This window comes from Bombus affinis, chromosome 13 (genome assembly GCF_024516045.1).
Source record: "Bombus affinis isolate iyBomAffi1 chromosome 13, iyBomAffi1.2, whole genome shotgun sequence".
Classification (NCBI taxonomy): Eukaryota; Metazoa; Arthropoda; class Insecta; order Hymenoptera; family Apidae; genus Bombus; species Bombus affinis.
Genome location: NC_066356.1, coordinates 4950427 through 4973842, shown reverse-complemented (window position 1 = coordinate 4973842; position 23416 = coordinate 4950427). Strand labels below are relative to the sequence as shown.

The following is a 23416-nucleotide window of genomic DNA, read 5'->3' as shown; positions in this document are numbered from 1 at the left end:
GGTATTTATTAAGGTTAAAGAGGATAATTATTTTTCAGTTTTATTTGGCTGAGATATGTTCGTAATAATTAAATGAAGCAAATAACGTAAGGAATTATTACTATGAACGAATATTATGAAATATTTGAGGCAAGTAATATATACGTAACTGTGCTATCTTTATACCTTTTGAAATTATATTTGTATTAAATAGGAAGTAAATATATGTACATACATACTTACCTATACATACGTACGTGCTAGCATCTCTTAAACGATAAATATAGAAAAAATTATCGAAGAAGATATAGCCATGTAAACAAGTAGATGAAAATCATAAAAAGTCAATAAAGAAATAAGTTCGCTTCGTTCAGGTGAACATTAATTTTACAATTATCGAGGAAAGTCACATAACCATCTAGAAAAGTATAAATCATAAAAAAATAAAGATTAATGAAAGAACCAATCTATCATAATTTTCCAAGCGTACGTAAAGAAATTTTCCCTCGAAAAACCAATAGCGTTACGTTCCCTTATATCTTTCTTTATATTTCTGTTTTATCAAACACTCGAAAGAAGAGTATGATCGCGAGATAATTAAAAAATTACGCGATAACGGTAGATTATATTATCGATGAAATCGAGGCTCGCGTATCGTTTGCACTCTCTTTTCTCTCTGTAAGAAGATATTTCAGTGAAAGTGCAGGACTTGGTCGCGTACCCGATCAGCTGACCCATTGATTTCCTCTAGAGCGTTCCACGGTTTATTATTACGCTATTCGGTATCGCAGTCTCCTCTTTTGATAAGTGCGCGTGGTAAAAGATGTTAAAGATAGAAGTGACTTTCTAAATCCTGCTGTTAATTCGAATATGTATTACCGAGATAAAAACAAAAATACCTGAGATTATTTGGGATGATTTGATGATCAACGACAATTTTATTTGATGTTTTATTCTTAGAAGTCTTTTATTGACAATTTCTATAGAGTGAGAACAAAATTTTGCAAATATAGTTGTGCGAAATTGAAGTTAAATTAACTCCATTGAGCATAGCTGATTGGTTTCTGAGAAATTAATTAAAGATGGAAGAAAAACTGTGCATCTTTCCTGTTATTTGTAAATTTGATTTACCGACCAAGGGGTAATTAAATGTTCGATGAGGTATTGAAAATAAAATAGAATGATGTCTGGTAACTTTATATCGTTGCATTTATGGACAGAAATTTTTATCTTTATGATTACACTCGGCAGAGAAATTCCTTAGAGATATTCTTAAATGTGGAACACGTTTCTTGACTTGAATTACGAATTCGAGTTAATAACTTAATTGAACAAATTTGTATATATAATCACATTAAAAATATAGTAAACTAGTTCTAGCAAATGTAAGTACGATATAACGATACGTTGAAGGGTAAGAAATCTGTGAAAAGATGAATTATTACGTCGAAAACATTAGCAATTTCTTGATTAATAAATTGAAAAAGTACTTTGTATTCGAATTTCTCATCCAAATGTTGGTTCGACATTTCGTATATGTTCGCCAAAGTATCCATTGCATGTGAAATTATTACGTAACGAACAGGGAAGAGAAAGAAAGCTAGTCATTCTATTTAATAAAACTGCTTGTCCGTGAAGCATGTTATCCAACAACGAAACACTTCTCCCGTTCGTAGTCCATTAACTGGATTGTTTCTCAAGCAGAAACTTGCTTCCTTCAAAGAGTTAGACAATTTAAAGATGATTGCCTATATTTGTGATATCGATTTAATTGCAAAAATTAAAAACGATAAATTTCATGCGAAGTTTAAGAAAAGGAAAATTTTCATAACAATTTATATGGAAAATTGCACGCTCTAGAAATAGTTTCACTCTAATAATTTCTATTGCAGTAGAACCTCGTTTATTGGAACGAAATTTTAATTACTGCCCGATTAAATAAATTACAGCTAATTGATTCCATTTAATTTCACCTTGAATTTATGTTACATGAACGAAAAATCATAGATAGATCATTGAATTTCTGTTGTATGAACTCTCTTTGTTCCTCGATAGATTCAAATAAACTGAGTTCTGCTGTATAATAATCTCTAGTATGCTAATGATAATTTTCTATAAAAATTATGGATTAGCACATAGCAATATCTTTCCCAATTAACAGGTTAAATAAAAGTTATGCGAAGCTATTGACACTAACAATGTCTCTTTTATCGTTTCGAATATAAGCTTTGAACAATTATTTGATAGCACGTGAAGCTTCTGTGATTAAAAATTCGCGAGTGATACCAAGGAATCTATTCAATGAACGATAAGTTAACAACAAGGATTGGTATCGATAAGTACGGGTAAAGGAAAGTGAAAATGTCACACCTTCGATTGAAAAGTCGGAAAAGTTCGAATGAATCACCGCCGAATAAAAGCTCGAAGCTGATGTCGCCCCATGGAGAGTATCGAAGGCTTCAGTTTACTTTACTGAAGGGTCATTTGGAACATCGTTTCCACGAGGTAATAAAACTCCAGAGAAAGGGACTTCAAAGATATTTATGAGATACGTTAGAATAAATTATTGACTGCGGAGTGTCTTTAATATTTTACAGGAAGAGATTTATTATTTATTTTATAAAATCGAAGTGATAAAGAAGACTCGATGGATTTTTTTGTTCCTTCGATTTTCTGTGAAACGCTGGTGATACTGTAATTTGAATTCATTTAAGATAGAATCGTTTATAGAGAGAAAAATTCCTCGTTTTGTAATTTCCAAAGAAATTCGAAAAATATCTATAGAAAATAATATATAGAATGATATATTTAGAAATTAGTCAAATGGAAGTCTGTAAAGAATTTTGATCCAAGAATTAATTTAAAGATGTTTCAATATCTGTATGCAGTCATTCTTCTTTTTCTGAGAAACTTCTATTTGTTCGGAAAGTCGAATAATTAAGATCAATTCGAGGCATTATTGCTCTATATAGTTTGATAATGGGGAGTTTGATACCTCTTGAAATAGCCACTTCATTATAAAGCGAGCCACCCTGAGACGCCGAGATTTTTTGAGCGCGGGCGACATGGCCAGAAATACATTTGGCCGCTTTGCCTCCTTTCCTGCTGTCCTCTTCGTGGCTTACGTTGTCTAATTAAGCTCCTGAATTCGCGAGAACCTTCTGTTCGATTTTGCAATTCCATCGAAAATCATCTTCATTCACGATCCCGCATCTTTCTAAGAAATTCAATTGAGAGATACAGTGGCTACAAAAGTATCGGTATATCCTTTATTTTCCAATGAAACATTTTTTTGTCACATTCTATATTTTGTTTCTATAATATCAAATTTTTATAGTCATAGAAAGATACTTCAAAATTTAATATACCTAATTAATTGATCCTCATTAATTAATGCGTAGATGTTATGCTACGACCTTATAGCGTGCAAATATTTTTTGTAGCCACTATATATCCATAAATATGTTTTTATCATTTAAATCTTTTTGTAAATCTTTATAGATTTACTACTGATGCTACAAATTTATAGCTATACTAATATTACAATAAATAACGGTTTTAATCTATCGTTCTATTTCTTAATAGAGAAATTGTGATTATAATATGGAGACAGTAGTCGCATTTCACTCTGTTACAACTGTATAAATATTTAAATGTTACTTGGCAATCAGTCATTTTGAGATATTCAATTCCAAGATCGGTACATCTCCATTTAAATTTTCCGAATCTTATATATGAATGTCCAATGACATAAACAGGATACGTCCAACGTTACACGAATAATAATCAAGAGCGTACGACTAAGCTTGGATTTTCACAGCATATGACACGCTTGTGTCATACGTTTGACAAGTAGACTAGAATTCGATCAATACTACCCGATGCAGCAGATATTCCGTGACTTAGAACAGTGGTTTTTAGAATAGATCGTCATGCATCAGTCTACGTTCCAACGAATTCTTAGAAATTATGATTGGAAAACATTTGTAGTTTTCTTGTACGTTGTGCTTATTTAATTTATCTTAAATCCATGTTAAAAAAGTTGTACGTGATTATAGTCTCAAGTCAGATAGTTTTCAATGAACAGGTGTAGACTATGAAAATAACAAAGATCTGTCAGAAAGATATTAGTTTAAGTTTTGTATAGTATTTATATATATGTGTGTTACAATTTAATCTAAGTTTCTCAGCCATTCACATAGATCAAAAAGGAACAGCACATATAGCAACACTAACCCACATCGCATAAACCCAACAGCTTATTTTACACCAATCAAATTTCCCCACGTAGTTTTGTTCTACGTTATACGTAATCCTGACGAATCCAAATAACCATTCAGAAATAGCTTAAATATAGAACAGATTTAATCATATGCCACTTCCTGTGTCTTACTAATTTACCCTGCTATTTGTCTACCTCAATTACTCAATCCTGTCCAATTCTACCCGTGGACCAATGTTCTAACATTTCAATCAAATCTAAGTCAATTTACAAGAATTTATAAATGTGTAGTATTTACAGTGGCTCATGCAATTACTTGAATACTTATTATAGAAAATTTATATATATGTGTACAATGTTGCGAATAATTATATACTCAAACACTGAATTATTTCTTCAATATCTCTAAGAAATCGCTGACCATGCCTGGATATATTAAGTGAAATTAATTTTGTAAAGAATAAATTGAACGCCGTAGGATACCAGGAAATGTTACATGGTGAATTATTGCCTTTTATAACTTTCAACGAGATAACGCTGTTATTCATACAGCCACTACTAGGAAAAAGTGCTATTAAGATTATAGGATTGTTAGCATGGCCAACGTTGAGTCCTGATCCAAATCCGATCGAGAAGCTATGGGGAATTTTAAGAAGAAAAATTTGCGATCAGGAGAAGCCTTCTATAGAAAATATCATTGGACTTAAAAATAGAATAAAATTCGTGTGGGCGGATACCCAAAGCGAAACTTTAAATAAGTTAATAGATATTGCATCTAACAGAATAATAGAAGTATTCAAAAATAAAGACCAACTCACTTAGTATTGAAGAAAAACGTAACTAAATTAACATTGAATTTATATTTTTTCACAGCCGAAAACACAATTTTAAGAGGAAATTTCATTTTTTCAGACTGCGAAAGGAGGAAATATTTACTTGTTGTATCTTGAGTTTTGTTTTATTTTATAATATGAAATTATATAAACGATTTTGTTAATTATTGTTTTAATATTATGAAAAATGTATAAATAGAGTTAAGTGTTTATAATTATTCACGGCACTGTACATCGTATGTGTTATATAAAACATTTTTAAAATTCCATTAGCATTGTAATGAGACTGTCACGATTGATGTATTGATATTGATTGATGTGAATGGTATTTACTGCAAACATATATTTAAAGAAAAATTAATATACAGTATGAGAAGCCACCTTGAGCATAATAATAACTTGATAATAAATTAAATATCGTTTTATTGAAATTTACTCATATAATATATAACTTATTCTTTAAATTCTGATGCTTGTTACGCTTTTTCTAATCTGTACAAAATATATACTTGCATCAAACACCTTGTATTTTCTACACATATTTTCAAACAGGTTCCAAACGTTACCAATATAATCATGATAGTCGAGTCTCATTATGTTAATGAAATTTCAAAATGTTCCAAATAACACATCTAATATATTCGTATTAATAATAAGATGTCTACAAGTATTCGAATACTTTCATCTTCGAATTTTCTTTCTTGATCAATCATCATCATTTCATTCTTCAATTGACGATTTAATATTGTGTACAGGCGATCAAATACTTTCATAATCTTGTACATAGCTTTGAATCTTCCTTCGCGATCAATCATTATCATTCCTTTCTTCGACAACGATTCAAATCGTCTACAAACGGTCAAATACTTTCATGATCTTGTATACAGCTATCTTCTCGATCCAAGCATCATCATTGCTTTCTTGAACAACAATTCGATATCGTCGATCATCTTCCTATGTGCTAGAATTTTACACGTTAGAGGGGCACGACTATTTTCGTTTACCTTCGACAGTGTGCCAATACACGAAGAACACTGGGTGCGACAGTGATTTACCGTCTCGATTCCCTCGAAGATTGAATCGTGTGCCAGAAGAGTCGAACTTTAACTTCCTCTTTGTAGCACAAAGGGGGTGTGAAGTCGCTGCCAGAGGGAAGATTCACGGTCGACGTGTTCGTCGATTATCGTAGGATTAATCTCAACGCACAATGCCGTCTGTCATTCACGTGTCAAAGCTCCAAGGATTCCCTCGAGTAATATTTTTCACGATCAATTTAACACTTTTGTGGATAACTCGAAATTCTAGGAAGAATTAAAAATTACGTTCGTAATTATGTTGCCACTATGATACTATAGTTGATATTCTACCTTGTAGATGTTTATACTAGTAAACAATTTTGATGATATTTATAGATATAATCGTGTGTGTTTTTAATAAATAGCAAGCTCTTCTTATTGCTCCAATGGATGTCAGAGAAAATGATGGACATCGGTCATCATTTATACGCCAATGTTTAGTTGGTTTTGCTCGTAATCGAATCAGTCTTTTCATTTTTTGGTGTTGCAAAATGGTGTATTGTATAAATAGTGTATGGTGAATCATTAACGATAATCGTTTAACGATTAGCGAACGATAATAAACGAGTGGTCATAGCATAGCAATATGATGCCAAAAATGCTTTTACGAGATACCTATCGGTTGTGAATGTCATTGGGTGCCAGGACGAATTATTTTACCCAACCTGATCTCAAGCAGCTGTCTTTATAGCTATTATGAAATGTACAATCTTTCTCCAAAGTCTAATCTTGATTAAATACCTCTGTAGGACGATGAATCTCATTTATCAATTTTGTAATTTAGGATCAGATGATATTAGGATACCATAATATTATTGAAGATATGTAACACATTAAAAACATTTACATAAATCCTATACATCAGAGAAATATTTAGAATTTAATGCTGGAAATTGTAATACGAAATGCATGATCAAATCATGGATATATAACATTCATATTCATAAACAGAAGTTTTTAAAATTTAATACTGAAAACTGTAACACAAAATTTATGATGATCAATCACAAACATGAGACGTTCATATTCACGGATAGAATTATATCATTGTCGCGCTTACTCTTTCATTCGATATTCCACGAATCAATTTCGTTTGGATATTCGTTATTTTTTACTCGATATCATATCTATTACGAACGATCACATTTTTATCGCAAAATTATCAGTAACAGTTGCCACAAGGTAACGATAATTGACCATTTATTTGATTCACTTCGGTTTTTAAAATTATTTTTCAGTAAGCGATAAGATGCGATGCTCTTGCATCGTGCCAAGTAAAATTTCTATTTATTGTAATTCGCCTGTGAATTTTTATGTGTTCACGCGGATTTTAAACAACGTAATGTACATAATCTGTAGGAATACATAAAATATCCAGAAATTGGAACCTGTTATAATATTTATGTTTGTTGATGTTATATTATATGCGATATATGTTATATTATATTTTGATGAAACAATTTTTTATATAGATCTTATAGCTTTAATCATCTGCATGTTTCGCTCTATGAATATAAATTTCCTAAACTACTTGGCTCTTTAAATATAAATTAAATTAATTGACGGTGTCGAATCATTTTTATCATATCCAATTGTTATTTACTCAATCATACGACAAAAGATTGCATGAAAAGAATCTTTTTCTTTTTCTGTCGAAAAATTGCGACGAAATAAGAAACAGAAAAATATCTTCCCTTAGGATGAATTTGAAAATATGATATCGACGAGTGGAAGATTTTTTAATTGAGAAAAAAATACCAATAGCATGATTTGTTTCATATTACGAAATACTTTCGATGGTACAACACGTTGTCGATAAGATAAAATCAATAATTGTCTCTGTTTATACGTATAGAACAGTATGGTACGTGTCGTGCAGGGTGTGCAAGGTATGAAATATTGTTGTACCTCGTGAAAACAATATTAAATGGTCAGTTCGATCGGTGATTAATCGTGATCGATCGAGCTAACTCGTGGGTCCAGTTTGAGCGATTAAAGATTTTTTTAAGTGCTCGAAAAACGAGTGACGATCGGTGAAAACTAGTGAATTACGCGTCGAAGTAATAAACTACATGTTAGCTTCAATCTTCTGCTGGAAAACACCGGTAACTCCATTAAGTTTGTGTAATGAGTAACAGAGGCAACGATCCAACAACTCGTGTACAGCGATCGGTCAAACAAAATCTAAGTTGAACGTAACGGGAGCAGAACATGGATATGAGAACACATCAACGATATAATGAGAAAAATATCACGCTGTGGTTCACTGATTCGTATTAAATTTAGAATTATAATGTTTTTCACTAGAGGAGTCAGTGTCGATTAATTAAAATAGAAGAATATTAAAATTTAGAAGGAAAGAGAATCATTACGTTCTTTTATAACAAGAACAATTTTTATATTAAATCTTTTATAAGAAGAAAAAAGAAATTTTTTATCAAAACCAAAGTCAAATGCTTCCTACCAAAATTCCATAAACTAAAATTGATTTCTGTGGATAATAGAGATCATAAAATCAGCAAATAGCATAAAACAAGAGTTTTCCATAAGAAGGAGAAAATTTAAATGAATCATAAGTGAAGCAAGAGATTTTATATCAAATTCAAATTCTAATATCTCTCAACCAAATGTTCGATATCCAATTTCTACAAAATAATACTAATTTCTCTAGATAGTAGAGAAAGTGAAATTACCAAATAGGAAAAAGAATCCTCACATCAAGAAATCAAAGATCTTTAAAAAAACCTTATATAAGAAGATAAGTGAATATTACCTCGACACTCTATTTCCAATTTTCACTAAAATAATACAGAATTCTTACAGAAAATACAAAAGACAATTTTCTCGCACAATTATACATATTTTAAAACGCAGCTAAGAATCAACATACTCTCTCGAAGATTTGATTTAACACGAATTCTTACAGAAAATATAAGGAGCTATTATCTCGAACAATTAAACACTTTTGAAACGCAGTTGAAGATTAACATTTCCCCTCGAAGATTCGATTCGTTGTATATCTCCGGCGTTATTTGTTCTGTTTGCTTCTCGAATACTTTTCATAGATACAAAGAACGAAATGATGAGGGGCAATGAACGTCTACTCGAGCAGAGCTTTCGTTTGGTATCGTTGCTTCCTTAGGAGCTGTCTCGATAAGATCATCTGAAAATTGGTTGAAATTAAACTGTTCAGATAAAACGAAGATTATGGTATAAATATTAGTACTTATCGTTGCAATTTAACTGGCTGACTCTTAATTAACCGACATACTTTGGATCAATTCGTGTTGACTTGTGCACCAGCTTGGCCTATATAAGAATATCGTGGAAGAAACTGTGAATTCTTGTAAAAACTTTTATTAAAACACGAAGTTTTTCCAACAGTGGCAACTTGAGATTGAAACTTTGACTTTTTGATTTTTATTTGGAATCTTCCAAAAATTCTCTGTAGAAATAAACTTCATTTTCTGTTTTGCTTTTTACCAGTGATTGATTGGAATAAAATAGAGTGAATTTATTGCGTAAAAGTATTTTTACCGTTGACGTAAGTACGCTTAGCTTTTTGTTGTTCCGTTGGAAGACGTGATAAATTGTGCTAACGAGAAATAAATCACTGGAATTGTGTAATTCGCGACACGTGCGAAACATTCCGTAAATGTAAACGTCGGGTTCGTGACTAATTTTCTTGTTTGTGAAAGAATGCACGTGGTTCGAGTGTCACGCGAAAGATATTATTGGTTTTTCGTTGGTTCTAAAGGAGAACTTGAAAAAGACAAATTTTTATAGGAACCTTCGTCAGTGAAAATGCCAGAAGAAATTGCTTTTTAACGAATCATACAGGAAGGCTTAAAAAAGAATATTTTTTATAAACTTCTTCTATGACAGAAGTATCTGAATAAAACCGGATGTTTGTTAATTGTAGAGAAAAACTTTGAGAGGAGAATATTTTTAATGGAAAGTTTTGGTGGTATCAGAATAAAGTTGGTTTTTTTGGAAATGGAAAACTTTGATGATATCAGATTTAGGTCGATGGAGAACCAGAACAGAGTGACAAAACACAGAAACACTTAAAAGTTATTAAATTATCTAAAATTAAAAGTAAAGGAGAAGAAGCAAAATTTGGGGAAAATAGAAATAAATTTTGCAGAGTGGATCGAGCTACAAAATTAAAAGAGTACAGTAGCACGAAACGACGAGTGATTCAGTGTTTCAACAATGATTTCATCAACCTAGTATTGATTATTATTGTTAGAATATGAGAGTATTTCTCGATATTGACCTGGTTTCGATGGAATACGTAAACGAGAGGAGTAACTTATTGGGTTCTAATCGAGAAAATGTAGCATCCTTTCCATCTCTGGTGCCACAGGGATTGGCTCACAGTTACGGATCTCTTTCATCTTGCCAACAAGTGCTACAGTCGATCTGGAACAGAAGCAAACAGGTACAAACAGAACTCAGATAAAATGCAATTTAATTAATAAGTAAATAGCGTTAATTGTTTCATTAACTTTATCGATCTTTCAAAGAAAAGACTGTTTTTCCTATATTATAATACATATACTAAATCAATAACGCAACTATAATAAAAATTTCTAGTTGCAAGATGTGTTCTTGGAAAAATATTAACAAGCGCAGAATATTTATATTGAAATTTTTCTATTTGATATTATTCTAAATATTCGTAGGAAAATTTGCGAAATCTTATAACACAGCATAAAATTATTATTCTACTACAACATATTAATGATTTTTTTGTCAAATAATTTAATTTACATTTTCAGAACTAAATATTTTGAAAAATTTATATTTTCAAGATTGAGTATTTTAGGAAATTTATATTTAAGGAGGAAACAATGCGGTCGTTTATACAAATTCACATTTTTGCAGTAGGGACCAGAAAATTTTGTAAAGATGAAATAAAAAATGATCGAATTGTGTTTTATATTTAATGAAATATAAAATATTAGATATTGGCTGGCAATTACATTAATAATTTATCAATCAGAAATTGAGGTCTAAAATTCAGTTCTTTTACTGATATTTATCGGGCAAATTTCAATCAATTCTAACCAAGAAGATTTCAAAGATTGTCTGCGATCTCTGCCAAAATTTTAAGAGATAAATATCGTTTCTTATGTCCTTTATTTATATCCACTTTATAGGTTGAATATTGTGCTTGCTTCATAACTGTGAGAAACCCACAGGTGGGTTAGATCGAATTAAATGAAAGTATTTTGTCGGTTTGTCCGTTTGCCTGGTTATCGTGCCAACATTTTTCAACGTGACTCGAAAGATAAATGATACATGCAACAGAGTCTTTAAAGATATGTTTCCCTTACACTTTGGATCGCATTTGGTCACTTCAATGACCATGATATATTCGTCGATGAATTTAAAACGACTAATTGCAGGATATACCTATCGAAGTTGTATTAAATTGCAGCTATGCAAATTTTCACGAACTGTTAGTAGTTCGTAAAATAAACCTAAAATAACTGATTACATAATGGATAGATAAACGAATAATGAGGATTAAAGTAGTTTGAGAATTACGTATGCTCTCGTGTCTAAATGTTTGCAGCTGTATGTTCTATTATTCCGATAAATGCAACCAAGTATTTATCCTCATGGCTCACCAGTCGATGACGTTCGAATATTTTAGTTCTTCGTAACTTCTGAGTTCTTCTGGTCGAGCCACAATCGATTAGAAGAAACGCGAATAAATAATTTATCTATGACATCTGCTACTAGACATATATACATTAAATCGATCGTATCTTTATTAAAATAGATGATAATATTCACTTTTTTCTTTAACTAAAATACTTTACCTTAGTGTGGATTATCTGAAAGTTAACAAAGTTATCAAAGAATTTAATAGATATAGTAGTATATCTAGTAATATATAATTTCAGTGTACTTATAGACATTCTTTTATCTTAATTAAAACTTCAGTTATCATTAAGTATTACGTAATTGCATGGAGGTTTTAATATAAGTAATTAGTGGTATTAAGTAGAACGTAGACCGACACTGTCTGACTAACTACTGTCTGACACTACTTCTCACTCTGCTATCCATTATACTGTAATATGTATTTCAATCCTATTATTATTCCATCGTCGGTTTTCATATTTTTCTTCTTTTTCTCCTAAAAGAGGTTAGTCAAAATTTGTACAATATACTCGAACCTTTCATAGCAATCAATTCATTTATAATTGTATTTTTCAAAAGAATATGGAAAACAAGACATATCATGTATGAGATCTAAACAGTAAAATCCGACCAATCAAACTTTAATGACCATAACATTTATATATTCTTAAGCTCTTCATAGCAAGAATTTATATATTTATAATTTTATTTATCAAAAGAATAAACAAAAAACAAAACGTATGGAAGATCTGAATACTAGAAATCGATCATCTAATCATCTAGTGAAATGTAGCCATTTAAAAATATTTTTCAAAATTCTTCCATATATTAAAAATGAAATAATGAAATGTCTCTGTTGTCATACCATGTTCAAGGAAGAAGATCGTCGACGAAACGATCGTAGCTCGTTTTCTCCGCTTCTTTTTATAAGCCCTTGCAAACAACTTGTCGGTATACAATTGATTAGTCTCTTGAATGTTTTAATTGGCCCAAGTGCCGCGAGTAGCGCAAGGACGCGCAGTCTTCTCGCCTAGCTCTATCGAGTAAAAATAATTTTCTAGTTAGAAGTCTGCGAAAATATGATTATTAGCGATCTAAAAATTAACCGATTTTAATTTCTAATCATCTTTTTTCGGAGCTTACATCGTCGGCATACATTAGAAAAAACGGCAGTGTGCAATGGTTGCTGTACCTATCGCGAAATGCAAACGAATAAAAGATTGTTTGTTGAATTTATGCATTGTTAACAGTGCATCGTCATTGTTTAAGCGCGTAAGGCTATACCTTATCGCGAAGTAATAAATAGCACACGGAGATCCAGATTGTTTAATTTGTTGCATTGATCCACCTCTTAATTCTCTTATGTATTTTATGCGCATTTTATTTCTGATTCGTTCTTTTATTCAAAGGTATTCGTTTATTAATAAAATATAAAGTAATTATTTTTTTTCTTTACAATATAAATTCTTTGGAGATTTACATTATTATAATTGCGCTGTAACAGGATAGCACTAAGAATTTGAGAAGAAGTTGTCTCCTAATTACTTATTGCGTAACATGTTTAATCTGCTTTTTAAATTTTTATTATCTATTATAAAATCTATTTGAAAATTTTATTTCAACGTTTATCATTAAATCCGCTTTCCGTTTTCTTCTTCCTATGCTTTTTTCCTTTTTTCATTGTGAGATTCACAATTCTTAATGCGTTAACGCATAATTCTATAATTTCTCCAAATACAGTAAACAATTTTGAAGTTGTCGATTCACATGGCGCAAAATTATAGAAAAGCAGCTCAAAAATCTACCTGATGATTTTCTGTGTATCTTTTTATTTGAAAAAAGATTGTAACATACGAAAAATGTATAAACAAGTCTCAGACTAGTTTATCGCGAAAGTACAATAAACAGCTTAACTTGCTGATCGTTTAGTACCATTTTTAAAACACTACAAAGCGATAACATATTCTAAATATAAAAGAAGACGCAGCAATAAGACATTCCGGAAGATAATAAAATAAGAAAATAATTTATTTGTGACGCATCATTTATTCGTTTATACCGATACTCAATATGTACTTTGATATAACTACATTTGAACAGACCGTATAACAGGTGTTCTATACAAATACAAATACCATGCTATTAAATGACGACACTATGCGTTCAAGAATTAAAAAATTCTTTTATGATGAATTATTTATCAATTGCCAACTTATTCTTTTTCTCGCAAAATACGATAATTTCTATAATTATATAGATTTTATATACACAATAATTGATTTTATATATATACAGGGTCCGATTGAATCACATATAAAAGCGGACACGACGTGATACCTTGTGAACGAATAAGAATAAAATATAGAATAAAATTTTTTAATTCTTGACTTAGTTATCGAGAAAATGGAGTTTGAAAATTTTTTCAAGCGTATTTAATCATCACTGATTCTGGACTGGACAGGACTAAATAATCGGCAGGAGATTATTTTACATGCAAAAAAGGTCGAAAATGTAGAATAAAATCTTTCCCTCTAAGGCTTTATTTCCAAGAAAATAGAGTTTAGTTAAGAATCGGCTTAGTACGCGCGTATGATAAATTTCTAAATTTAATTTTCTCTGAAACAAAGCGTCTTGTGAAAAAATTTGACTCTACATTTTCGACTTTCTTTCACAAATCTTTTACAGATTATTCGATCGGTTCCTGTATATTTCTAACGTATTGGAAGTCGATTAAAAATTTGTAGGATCAGACAAAACATCTATCGGAAATCTATCGGATCTTTTAAAGATCATAATCTATAAAATTTAGCTAGCTATGAAATTTACAGACAATCTTCTTTCTATGATATCTAAATAGAATTAATCTCGATACCCGTGAACATACACAACTCTTCAATTATTAACAACTCTAATAAATATCAACCAATATGTAAATATTAACTCGGAGAAGCTAATTTACAGTTAATATTATCCTAGATTGCACCAAACATTAATCAAGAAAGCGCCAAACACAAAATCTTCTCATCAGGAACCAAGATCTTCGTTATCAGTTTAAACAGCAACCTTCCGTTTATCGTAACATAATCAATTGAAATTTACGACGGTCAGTCGTAAGTCGTAAGCTACTAAATCAACTTACCAGTTACGTCATAGTGATGTCTTATGTCCTCAAGCTAACGATCATGCGTCATACTACTCTTCCAACAGACTTGGCGATCGTTCCTCCTGGATGTTCTTCTCCAATTATGAGTTCTTCCTTGCTTCGTTTCGCGATAATATCTAATAAACGAGCCATTCACAGGTCGAAGTGGATTATTTTTACATTTCGAAAATTTTAGTCCCAAAGCACTCGATTGATATAATTTTATCAATGTCCTTTACTTTTTGTTCCACGGTGTTAATTTGGCTCAAATAAACAGCTCAAATATTTGCGAGCTCGTGACGCGCGAACCATAGAAATTCGTGAGATCCCTTGGGAACATAAAAATCGGGAAAACTCGGTTTTGCTTCAAATGACACGGATTTTATTCGTGCTTTTTCGAGAACAAATAGTAAGAATAACGATTTCAATGAAACACAACTGTGGAGACAGCACACGATGTTACACACGATCTCGCACGACTGTGTACTCGACTTTAAAGATCCCACGTCGGATATATAAATGTCGCACGATTTGCCAGACGATGGTCTTAAACGATCTGCTGGCGTCGCAGATCGCACGCGTTCCGCTAGATCTGGCTAGATCCGCGTGCATTAGATATACTTATACATAAAGAGAGAGATAAACGCGTTTGTCATTGGTTCCGAGAGCCCTTGGTGCTGGACGAGGTGAAGAAGAGGAAGAGACAGGAAGAAAGGGATGACTACGAAAAATTTGGAAAGGATGCTCAGGCTCGCTAACTTGTCGCGGGTCGGTTTTTTACGGTATTGAATGTGGTTTTAAGTGGATCGAGTGGAGCATAGTTGTCGAATTCTAACTATTCTGAGAATATTTTATGAATTCTTCCTTCTCCATTTTATTTAGAATTATATAGAATTTAAGTTGCAGTTGATGAAATGGAAGATAATTCATTCTATTTCTGTTCTAATCTAGTCTATTTTGAATTTTCTAGAATCTGAATTGTAGTTGGTGAAATGCAAAATATGTAATTCCTTTTATTTTGTATACTGTAGGGTTTTACCAAAGTTAATGAGATTGAGTATATTTTATTTCATCATGAATTCTGTAGAGTTTTATTTTCATTCGTTGATATCGATGAGATAGAGCATGTTTTATTGTATTTTTGTGATGTTATAGGATGCGTCCTTTATGATTTAACGTGGATGAAACGGAAGCTACTTTATTGTGCTTTGGATTCTACAAAATCTAACTTTCATTATTTAAAATTGAGGATATTTCATCGTATATTGAATTCTGCAGGGTTCGTCTTTTATAATATATGGTAGATTATAGATTTTGATAGAATTGTAGAGATTGATATAATGTAGAGTACTTGATCGTATTAAACTTTCCTTCATTGTCCTTGAAACAGCGACTCATTTTACGACCTTATTTCTCGGCCGATTTTATGATACTTCGTCAGTTCAACGAAATAGTTTCATAAAGTAGGATCTTATAAAAATTTATTACCCATCTCGATAATATAAATCGTTAGAATTCTTATTCCCAGAATACATATCTCTAATAACTGTCTTGCTGCAACATCAGCAACGTCACATACGAAACAAAAGTTCTTAGAACGTAGGACATCAATTATTTAATATTTTTCAAAATCAAAATCTCCCAACGACTTTCCGTCCGAACTGTTTGTTTCTATTGTTCTCCTATTTTTATTTTTACTTCGTATCTTTATTGTCGAGCACGTTGCAATCGTGATAATTTTTATCCACACGACACTCCAATATTTTTAAAAATATTCATACTTTCTCTTATCAACGCGATTCGATAAAAAAAAGAATTATAGGTCATAGGCATCATACCAATATTTGAACAAATGGCCAAATGCCTAAAAATATCAATATCTCAAACAGCCTTTATTTTCGAAAAGAAAAAAAGGAATCCCGTAAATTTTCCACGTATTTATCCATAGTAAGCTTTATCTTGGAGTATCGTCGAAGCACGTTGAGGAAAGAATGCAATGCGGAAGGCCAAAGACGATCGTGTCAAGATCGCGACACATCATTTTCGAATCAGCATCGAGGAAGAAGGGGACGAAGAGAACAAAGAAGCGGAAGATGCAGCTAGAGAAACCGATAGAAGATTCTCCATTACGATTGAAGCGGATTCTGGTATAGTGGTTGCGTCGCAAGAATCACAAGCGCAAAATCTTCCAATCACCAGAGAAGAACGTTCGTTTGCAAACGACCAAACAGCCAATGAAATTTTATCAGAAGAATTTGTAGAAAGAACTTGGAACGAGCAGGAAAAGAAAGCACAAAGCTTCGAATCTAAGTCGTCAAAAAATTCTGGTGACTCAAAGGGACGATCTTCAAAAGGATCAGTCGGCCAACAACAAATTTTGTTAGAGAAATTTGTCGATAGAACTTTGGACGAACAGGGAAGAGAGGTACAAGGCTTCGAGTTCAAAATTTCGAAAGATTCTGATGGATCAGATAGTGGACCTTCCCAAGAAATTGGTTCGAGAGAATCGATTAGCCAGAAGAAGAGGATCGATAAATTCGCAAATGATGAAAATTTGTCGGATGATTCGCAAAATTGCGGGAAGATTGAAAAGACGCAAAGCGATAATTTGGAAAATGAAACACGATTTTCGGTTGCTTCCAGCGAAGTTCCTAACGAAAATTATGAAATCTCCGCTTCCGGAAGCTCGCCACGATCGATCAGTCCGGACCAAAACTTCGGCATTCTCTGCTCGAAGTTCAAGTATATCATCAACGAAAGTTCCTACGAGAATGTAGATTTGACAAAGAAATTGGAGCGCGGCTCGACCTCGAGTTTTCTTCCTTTCGTAACATCGAATCCTTCAGAGCTTAAACGCCATAGATCTCTTTCTTCGTACGAAACCTACAAATCTTCCAGTTTAAATACTTCCATGCAACGCAAGAGGAGTCTCCAAGATCCTACAGACGTAACATTACAAAATTTACAATTAGTCGATCAACCAAGAGAAAGAGCACAATCGGTGACAGCTGCAGAAATCCAGGAGACCTCGCAGATTCTTACTCATCCAAATATCGAATCAGTTAATGCAGTTCCTCCCTCGGCAGTCTCTGTCTCTCCTCTTCTAATCAGACGTTATTACAAAGTCATGTCCGCGTTTTCCAATAATTCCTCCAATCTAGAAAATACCTGTCCATCCAAAATGTTAGGAGATCCTCTTCAAACTCGACAAGACTCCATCAAAACTCCGAAAAATGCTATAAATTGTACAAATTCAGAAGAAGAAAGCAATCAGAGGAATACGCAAAGAAGATTGACATTGCCTGCTATGAACATAGGTCTAAATTCGGAAGAAAAACCAGGAACTGCCAACTATCAAAATGTTTTATCAGGAACCAGCGTTAATCCTATTAGAAGGTCCAGCATAGCGAATGCTGCGATTTGTTCGAGTTTAGCTCCCAGCTTGGCCAGCGCTTATCCAGGTGTTCCAAACTGTTTATTGCCCACGTCGAATGGAAACGAACTGTCGAACATTTCGTCTACCAGCGAGCAGATACCAGAAAGAAGCGGAGTAACCGGGTTGAAGATGAAGCTACCATTCCTTCGACTTCATATACCTGCGCCGCAACCAATTTCAGGCGAGGGAGAAGGCGAAGAGGAGGATCCGAATCATCATTCGCATTATCATCATCATCACCATCATCATCACCACGTGTTCCCGTATTTTCATGTACCCACATTCACGTTCACCGCGCCAGCCACCGATGGTGAACCTGGCCGGAAGTTCAACTTTGGAATTCGCAGACACTCGCAAACGGTTAGTCGCTGTCTTAGATCGCCGTTTTACTCTGGTTTTCTTTTCGAGTGTTTTTGCTAGGCAAGAGGAACCGCTTCCATTAATAAGAAGCTGTGTGATCGTAGATTTTTTCAAGATCAGATCAACTGGTTTTACTCTTTGAATGTTTTTATCAAGCAAGAGGAACCGCTTTCATTAATAAGAAGCTGTTTAAGCACTTTCTTGGCGTTTTAACATTTACGCTTACTACTGTGTATGACATTAATCCACATTATGTATGTAATCCACAGTATGACATTATTTGAAAGTCTAGTTTGTTTAAAAGGAGGAAAGGCTTTTAACGATTTTAAAGCAATGACACAAGTGGAAATACGACACGAACGTTTGAAAAGGAGATGCCAAGATGGATTCGTCGTTAAGTGATGTTTGAAAGAGGGATTACAATAGTTACAAGCTTTCTCAGGATCGTCTTATTGTTTTAACATTTACGCTTATTACTGCGTGTGAGTTTAATCTGATTTTGGTGTCTAATTTTATTTTGAGATAGTTTTTTAATGATTTTAAAGTAATGATGGGAATAGAAATGTGACACGAATGCTTTAAGAGCAGATACTAGGATGAATAATTCTTTGTTAAACAATGTCTGAAAAAGGGTTTACAGTGATCGTATTTTCTGTGTCTCTGTTATCTGTGTATATCCTTATCGAATTATATGTTTTACGTTTTTTACAGTGAATGAAAATGTCAAGGACAGATACTTGGGTGTTTTTTTTTTATAAATATTTAATGTAAAAGATTTAACGGTATATCGTGCTTGATCGAGTCAGTCGTCTCTTTTAATACTTTGGATTTAGACGTTTCTTATATTTCTTTTATTGACAATTATTCTGTTTTTCTTTTTTGACACTTCTTTTTAATTAAATTCAGAAAAAATATTTAATCATTGGCTACAGATTACCTAAAGCATTCGTTGAAATAAAATAATTGAACAGGAATAAAATATCCCAATGGCACTGATGCTCATGTTAGATCGTAAAATTTCAAGGAAGGATACTTTAACAATGTCACGGTCAATGGTCATTAATCATCGTTCCTGGTAATAGTGTTTGGTATCTTTGAATGGCTTGTAATCTCGTTAATTCTATTACTCGTCGCTGTATCACTCATTTCAAACTTTTGGCACAGTAATGAACATAAATTTCTTGTAATATCTTTGATGAAGTGATAATTAATGACTATCGCGTGATTACGGTTTATGTTTTATTTTATCGAAACTTTTCAAACGTTCTCGCTACATTTTACTAGTTCAACAGCATTTGTTTGAAAATTTTGCGATTTATGCTTGCCGCAAGCTTCACTATGTATGTCATAGGAATTAAGAATTTAAAGAAAGATTACAATTTTGAAATCTTCGTATCTACTTAAGAAATTCTTTGGTTAAAAATTTCATCGAAGTAAAGAACATTACTATTCATATTTATAGGATTAATTTTAGATTAATTATAAAATTAATAGGTGATTCAATATAAGCACAAGTGCAGAAGTAATTCCACACTTTTGTACTGTATATATTTGCAAGGTTTCGTTGAATGTATTATCCTTGCTCGTTTAATTTATTATAGCCAATTCAGATAAAACGCAAGTCAAGGTCTAAACTACTATAAAGATTTAGATAGCAACTACGATAGAACTTCATTTATTGCAGTGAAATTTTAGTTAGTACTCGATTAACTAAATTTTTGCTGATTAAATTTACTTATCCGAACGTAAACTCCTATTATGTGAACGAAAAATAATATTTGTCCTCCGACAAATTCACATAAATGGAATTCTGCTGTATTGTAGAACTAATATATTAACCAGGATCTCAAACTTCTCAAGCTTTTGGACAGTAAGAGAGTAAATATTTTGGAGATAACGTTTCTTTATTTTTAATTTCTTTTTTTGTTTTTTAATGATGCGAATAGATATTTTATTAAGTAGCACGAAAGTTATAAAACGTAAGTTGTATAATAGGATTTCGTTGAACTCGGTTAAAATTGATCTCGCCGGTACGTATTCATAACGATATCGCATTCGTCCGTGAGTAAAGGAAATTAACATTGAGAACATGATGTAAAACACGAGTCACGGTGTTTTATCAGGGTAGATGGATCCAATACTGGTCTGCGTTCCAACGATCAAGGTGATTCGCATGGATTGATCAAACTTATGTGTGAATGGAAATGTATATGTACGTATCTTACCAAAGCCGCATTAACAGTTTATTATTTTTACTATCTTAAAAAAGTCAAAAAATTTGTTTAAGGTCTCGGCTTTTAAGGTGTTGTTATACAAATTTTCTTTTCACCACCATTTCACGACTATTAACATTCGACTGTTGCAGAAAAATAATTACTTCGAATCTATTTTCGATCAGAAAGCAAATTATCGCTGATAGTATTATTAATCGTATCAAGGCTTGAAGTGTTAATTCGTTTTCATGGCGTATTAACAGCGCGATTAACAGCCTTGCAAACAAGTTCCAGGTTTGATGTATGTATCCTACTATGTTTTTCGCACGCAGAAGATTTTCTAATTTTCTGCAAAAATACAATTTGTACGCTTCAATTTTTGAAAATGTTATTGCTAGATAATTATTTAACATAAAATATATAAATAAACCTAAATGAATAGGTATATGTATCAGGATATTTTTAAGATATTTTTGTTGAAATTTTATTTCTATCCCGGAGCAAAGATTTGAGATTTTACATGATTGTCGTCTAATATTAGGTTGTCCGAAAAGTTTCTTTCGTTTATAAGATGATAATAGATGAACAACAATTTCTGTTTTATATTATTTTATTGAATTAGGTATGATCCATTTCGTTATATTTCTATTATTATATTCATGCATAATTCAATAAACTAATATGAAACAAAAAACATTGTGCGTCTATTATTTCCTTATAAAACGAAAGAAACTTTTCGGATAACCTAATACTATTGTGCAACGACGACGTTCGTGGTTCCATGTGTATCTTATCCTTTCTACTTGCGTTTCAATTTCCACCGGTTCTGATTCATTCGTTATCGCTGACCCATATTCTATTATGCTCCTCTGAAATACGTACAAGCTCTACGTATACCTGCCGCACCCATGAATCGTGAAAATTATTTACAACCGAATGTTTTCTCCAATCGGACAACGGAAACATTTTCCACGATTCCTGTTCTAAATAAAAGTAGCCCTAATTGGCCTAAAAGCTTTTCAATTTGTGTGATTTTCTTTCTTGGCATAGAAAGACCGAAAAATTAGGGAGTTTGAATATACATGTTATATAATTTAGTATATAAATATACTAAAGCTATTTATGTTAAAAATACTAAATTATAATATCTAAAATACTAAATTGTATTATTTCTACTTGGGGTTCCAAAAAGATGTTCTCGGTAAATCTTTACTCTGGTAATTGATTTGGTCGAACCATTACTTCTATTTACTTCTTAAAAAACCACGTCAACTGTGTCGTGTAAACTATTATGTATTTAGCATTTGATCTCGTGTCAAGTGTTAATTGTACCGTATATTGCGTAGTTTAAGGCAAATTAGTACAATTACGAAATTCGCAAGACACGGTATATTTCTGTGACAACAGTTTGGATCAGAATATTTAACATTGATTTATTGAAAATTAATTTAAATATTTTAAACTTGAGATTTTTGTGAGCATCTATAAATCAACATTATTGATTGAGGATTAATATTAAATTTAAGGAATAGAGTAGATATAACATTTAAATATCAAGTATTTAATTTTCTATATTTTTAGAAGAAGTAGAAAGGCAATAAATATATTAGATATTAAATTTAAATGTCACACGCAAGTTATCCAAGTATCGATTTCCGCCGACTGTTTCCTCACTTACTACTTATGCAGCAATTAATTCGCTATGCTCTGAGGCTTTCTATTGGCGAATAAAAACGTGACAGTTCAGTCTCAAATAATCGTTTGCTCATTTTTAACGAGTTGATACTTTTTTCACAGACCTTGCATCGGACTGACTCGATGGTATCACTCTGCTACCGATCTCTCGCCAGCTATATCACAGACGATAATCTCGCTGGTCTTCAAAGCTTCCTCGAAAACAAACGAGTACTGATCGATGACCGAGACGAGGTAACATTATTAAAATAACCACTTCCATTTGGATTAAGATATTTTTTAATTCCATCAGCTTTTATTTCATGGAGAAACATCATATTTAAAATGTTTATAAATTAAGGATATCTCCTTTGAAATTGTCATTCTTTATAAATATACAATTCCATTTTAAAAAATGATTGAAATTTGAAGGAAAAATCGTCGGGAGGAAAATTTGTCTTACGTTATTTTATCCATGTGTCTAGACAGTTTAACTCTGTATTGAATTATTTTTCCACGAATTTATGAGAATTGAAGAAAGCACAATTGATCTTGAAACCTCAAGAAAAATTCCTTTTGCGTTGTTTTATGCGCGTGTTTGTATAGTTCGACTCTGTTCTGAATTTGTTTTTCCATATTTCTGTGAAGATTAAGATCTCGTTAAAAGTAATCTTGATCGAAACTTTCTTAATACCGTGCTTTTCATCCCTTTGAATGATTTAACTCTTCCTTTAATTATGCTAATTTTGAAAGATTTTTAATAATTTTTTAATAGATTTGGCTTTGTCTATAATCAGATACTAAATAGTTGATTTCATTGTTC

At 32.1% G+C, this 23416-nt stretch overlaps 1 protein-coding gene and 1 long non-coding RNA gene across 17 annotated transcripts in view; one reads left to right on the top strand and one right to left on the bottom strand.

Moving 5' to 3' along the window:
* The window catches only part of LOC126923502 (kinase D-interacting substrate of 220 kDa), a 44151-nt gene that overhangs the window by 11655 nt on the left and 9080 nt on the right, over positions 1 to 23416 (top strand). For 2 of the 10 annotated variants that reach the window (XM_050737018.1, XM_050737016.1), the window contains one exon: positions 22717 to 22848. In XM_050737018.1, coding sequence (XP_050592975.1) covers positions 22738 to 22848 — 111 coding nt within the window. In that variant the 5' untranslated portion in view covers positions 22717 to 22737. Of the gene's footprint in view, positions 1 to 38; positions 2485 to 10365; positions 10555 to 15485; positions 15693 to 16858; positions 18707 to 22716; positions 22849 to 23416 lie in introns of those variants that run through there. The other 8 variants (XM_050737009.1, XM_050737014.1, XM_050737013.1 and 5 more) reach the window with 8 other exon arrangements.
* LOC126923510 (uncharacterized) lies at positions 2484 to 15429 on the bottom strand. 7 transcript variants are annotated; one of them, XR_007713205.1, is made up of 5 exons: positions 14908 to 15049; positions 12634 to 12804; positions 6402 to 10535; positions 3348 to 6335; positions 2484 to 3196 (listed from the first exon to the last, which is right to left on the bottom strand). It is a non-coding gene; the product is annotated as an uncharacterized LOC126923510 (long non-coding RNA). The 7 variants fall into 7 exon arrangements; XR_007713207.1 differs by lacking the exon at positions 2484 to 3196 and having other exon boundaries at positions 3227 to 5954; positions 6039 to 6335; XR_007713204.1 differs by lacking the exon at positions 2484 to 3196 and having other exon boundaries at positions 3227 to 5995; positions 6090 to 6335.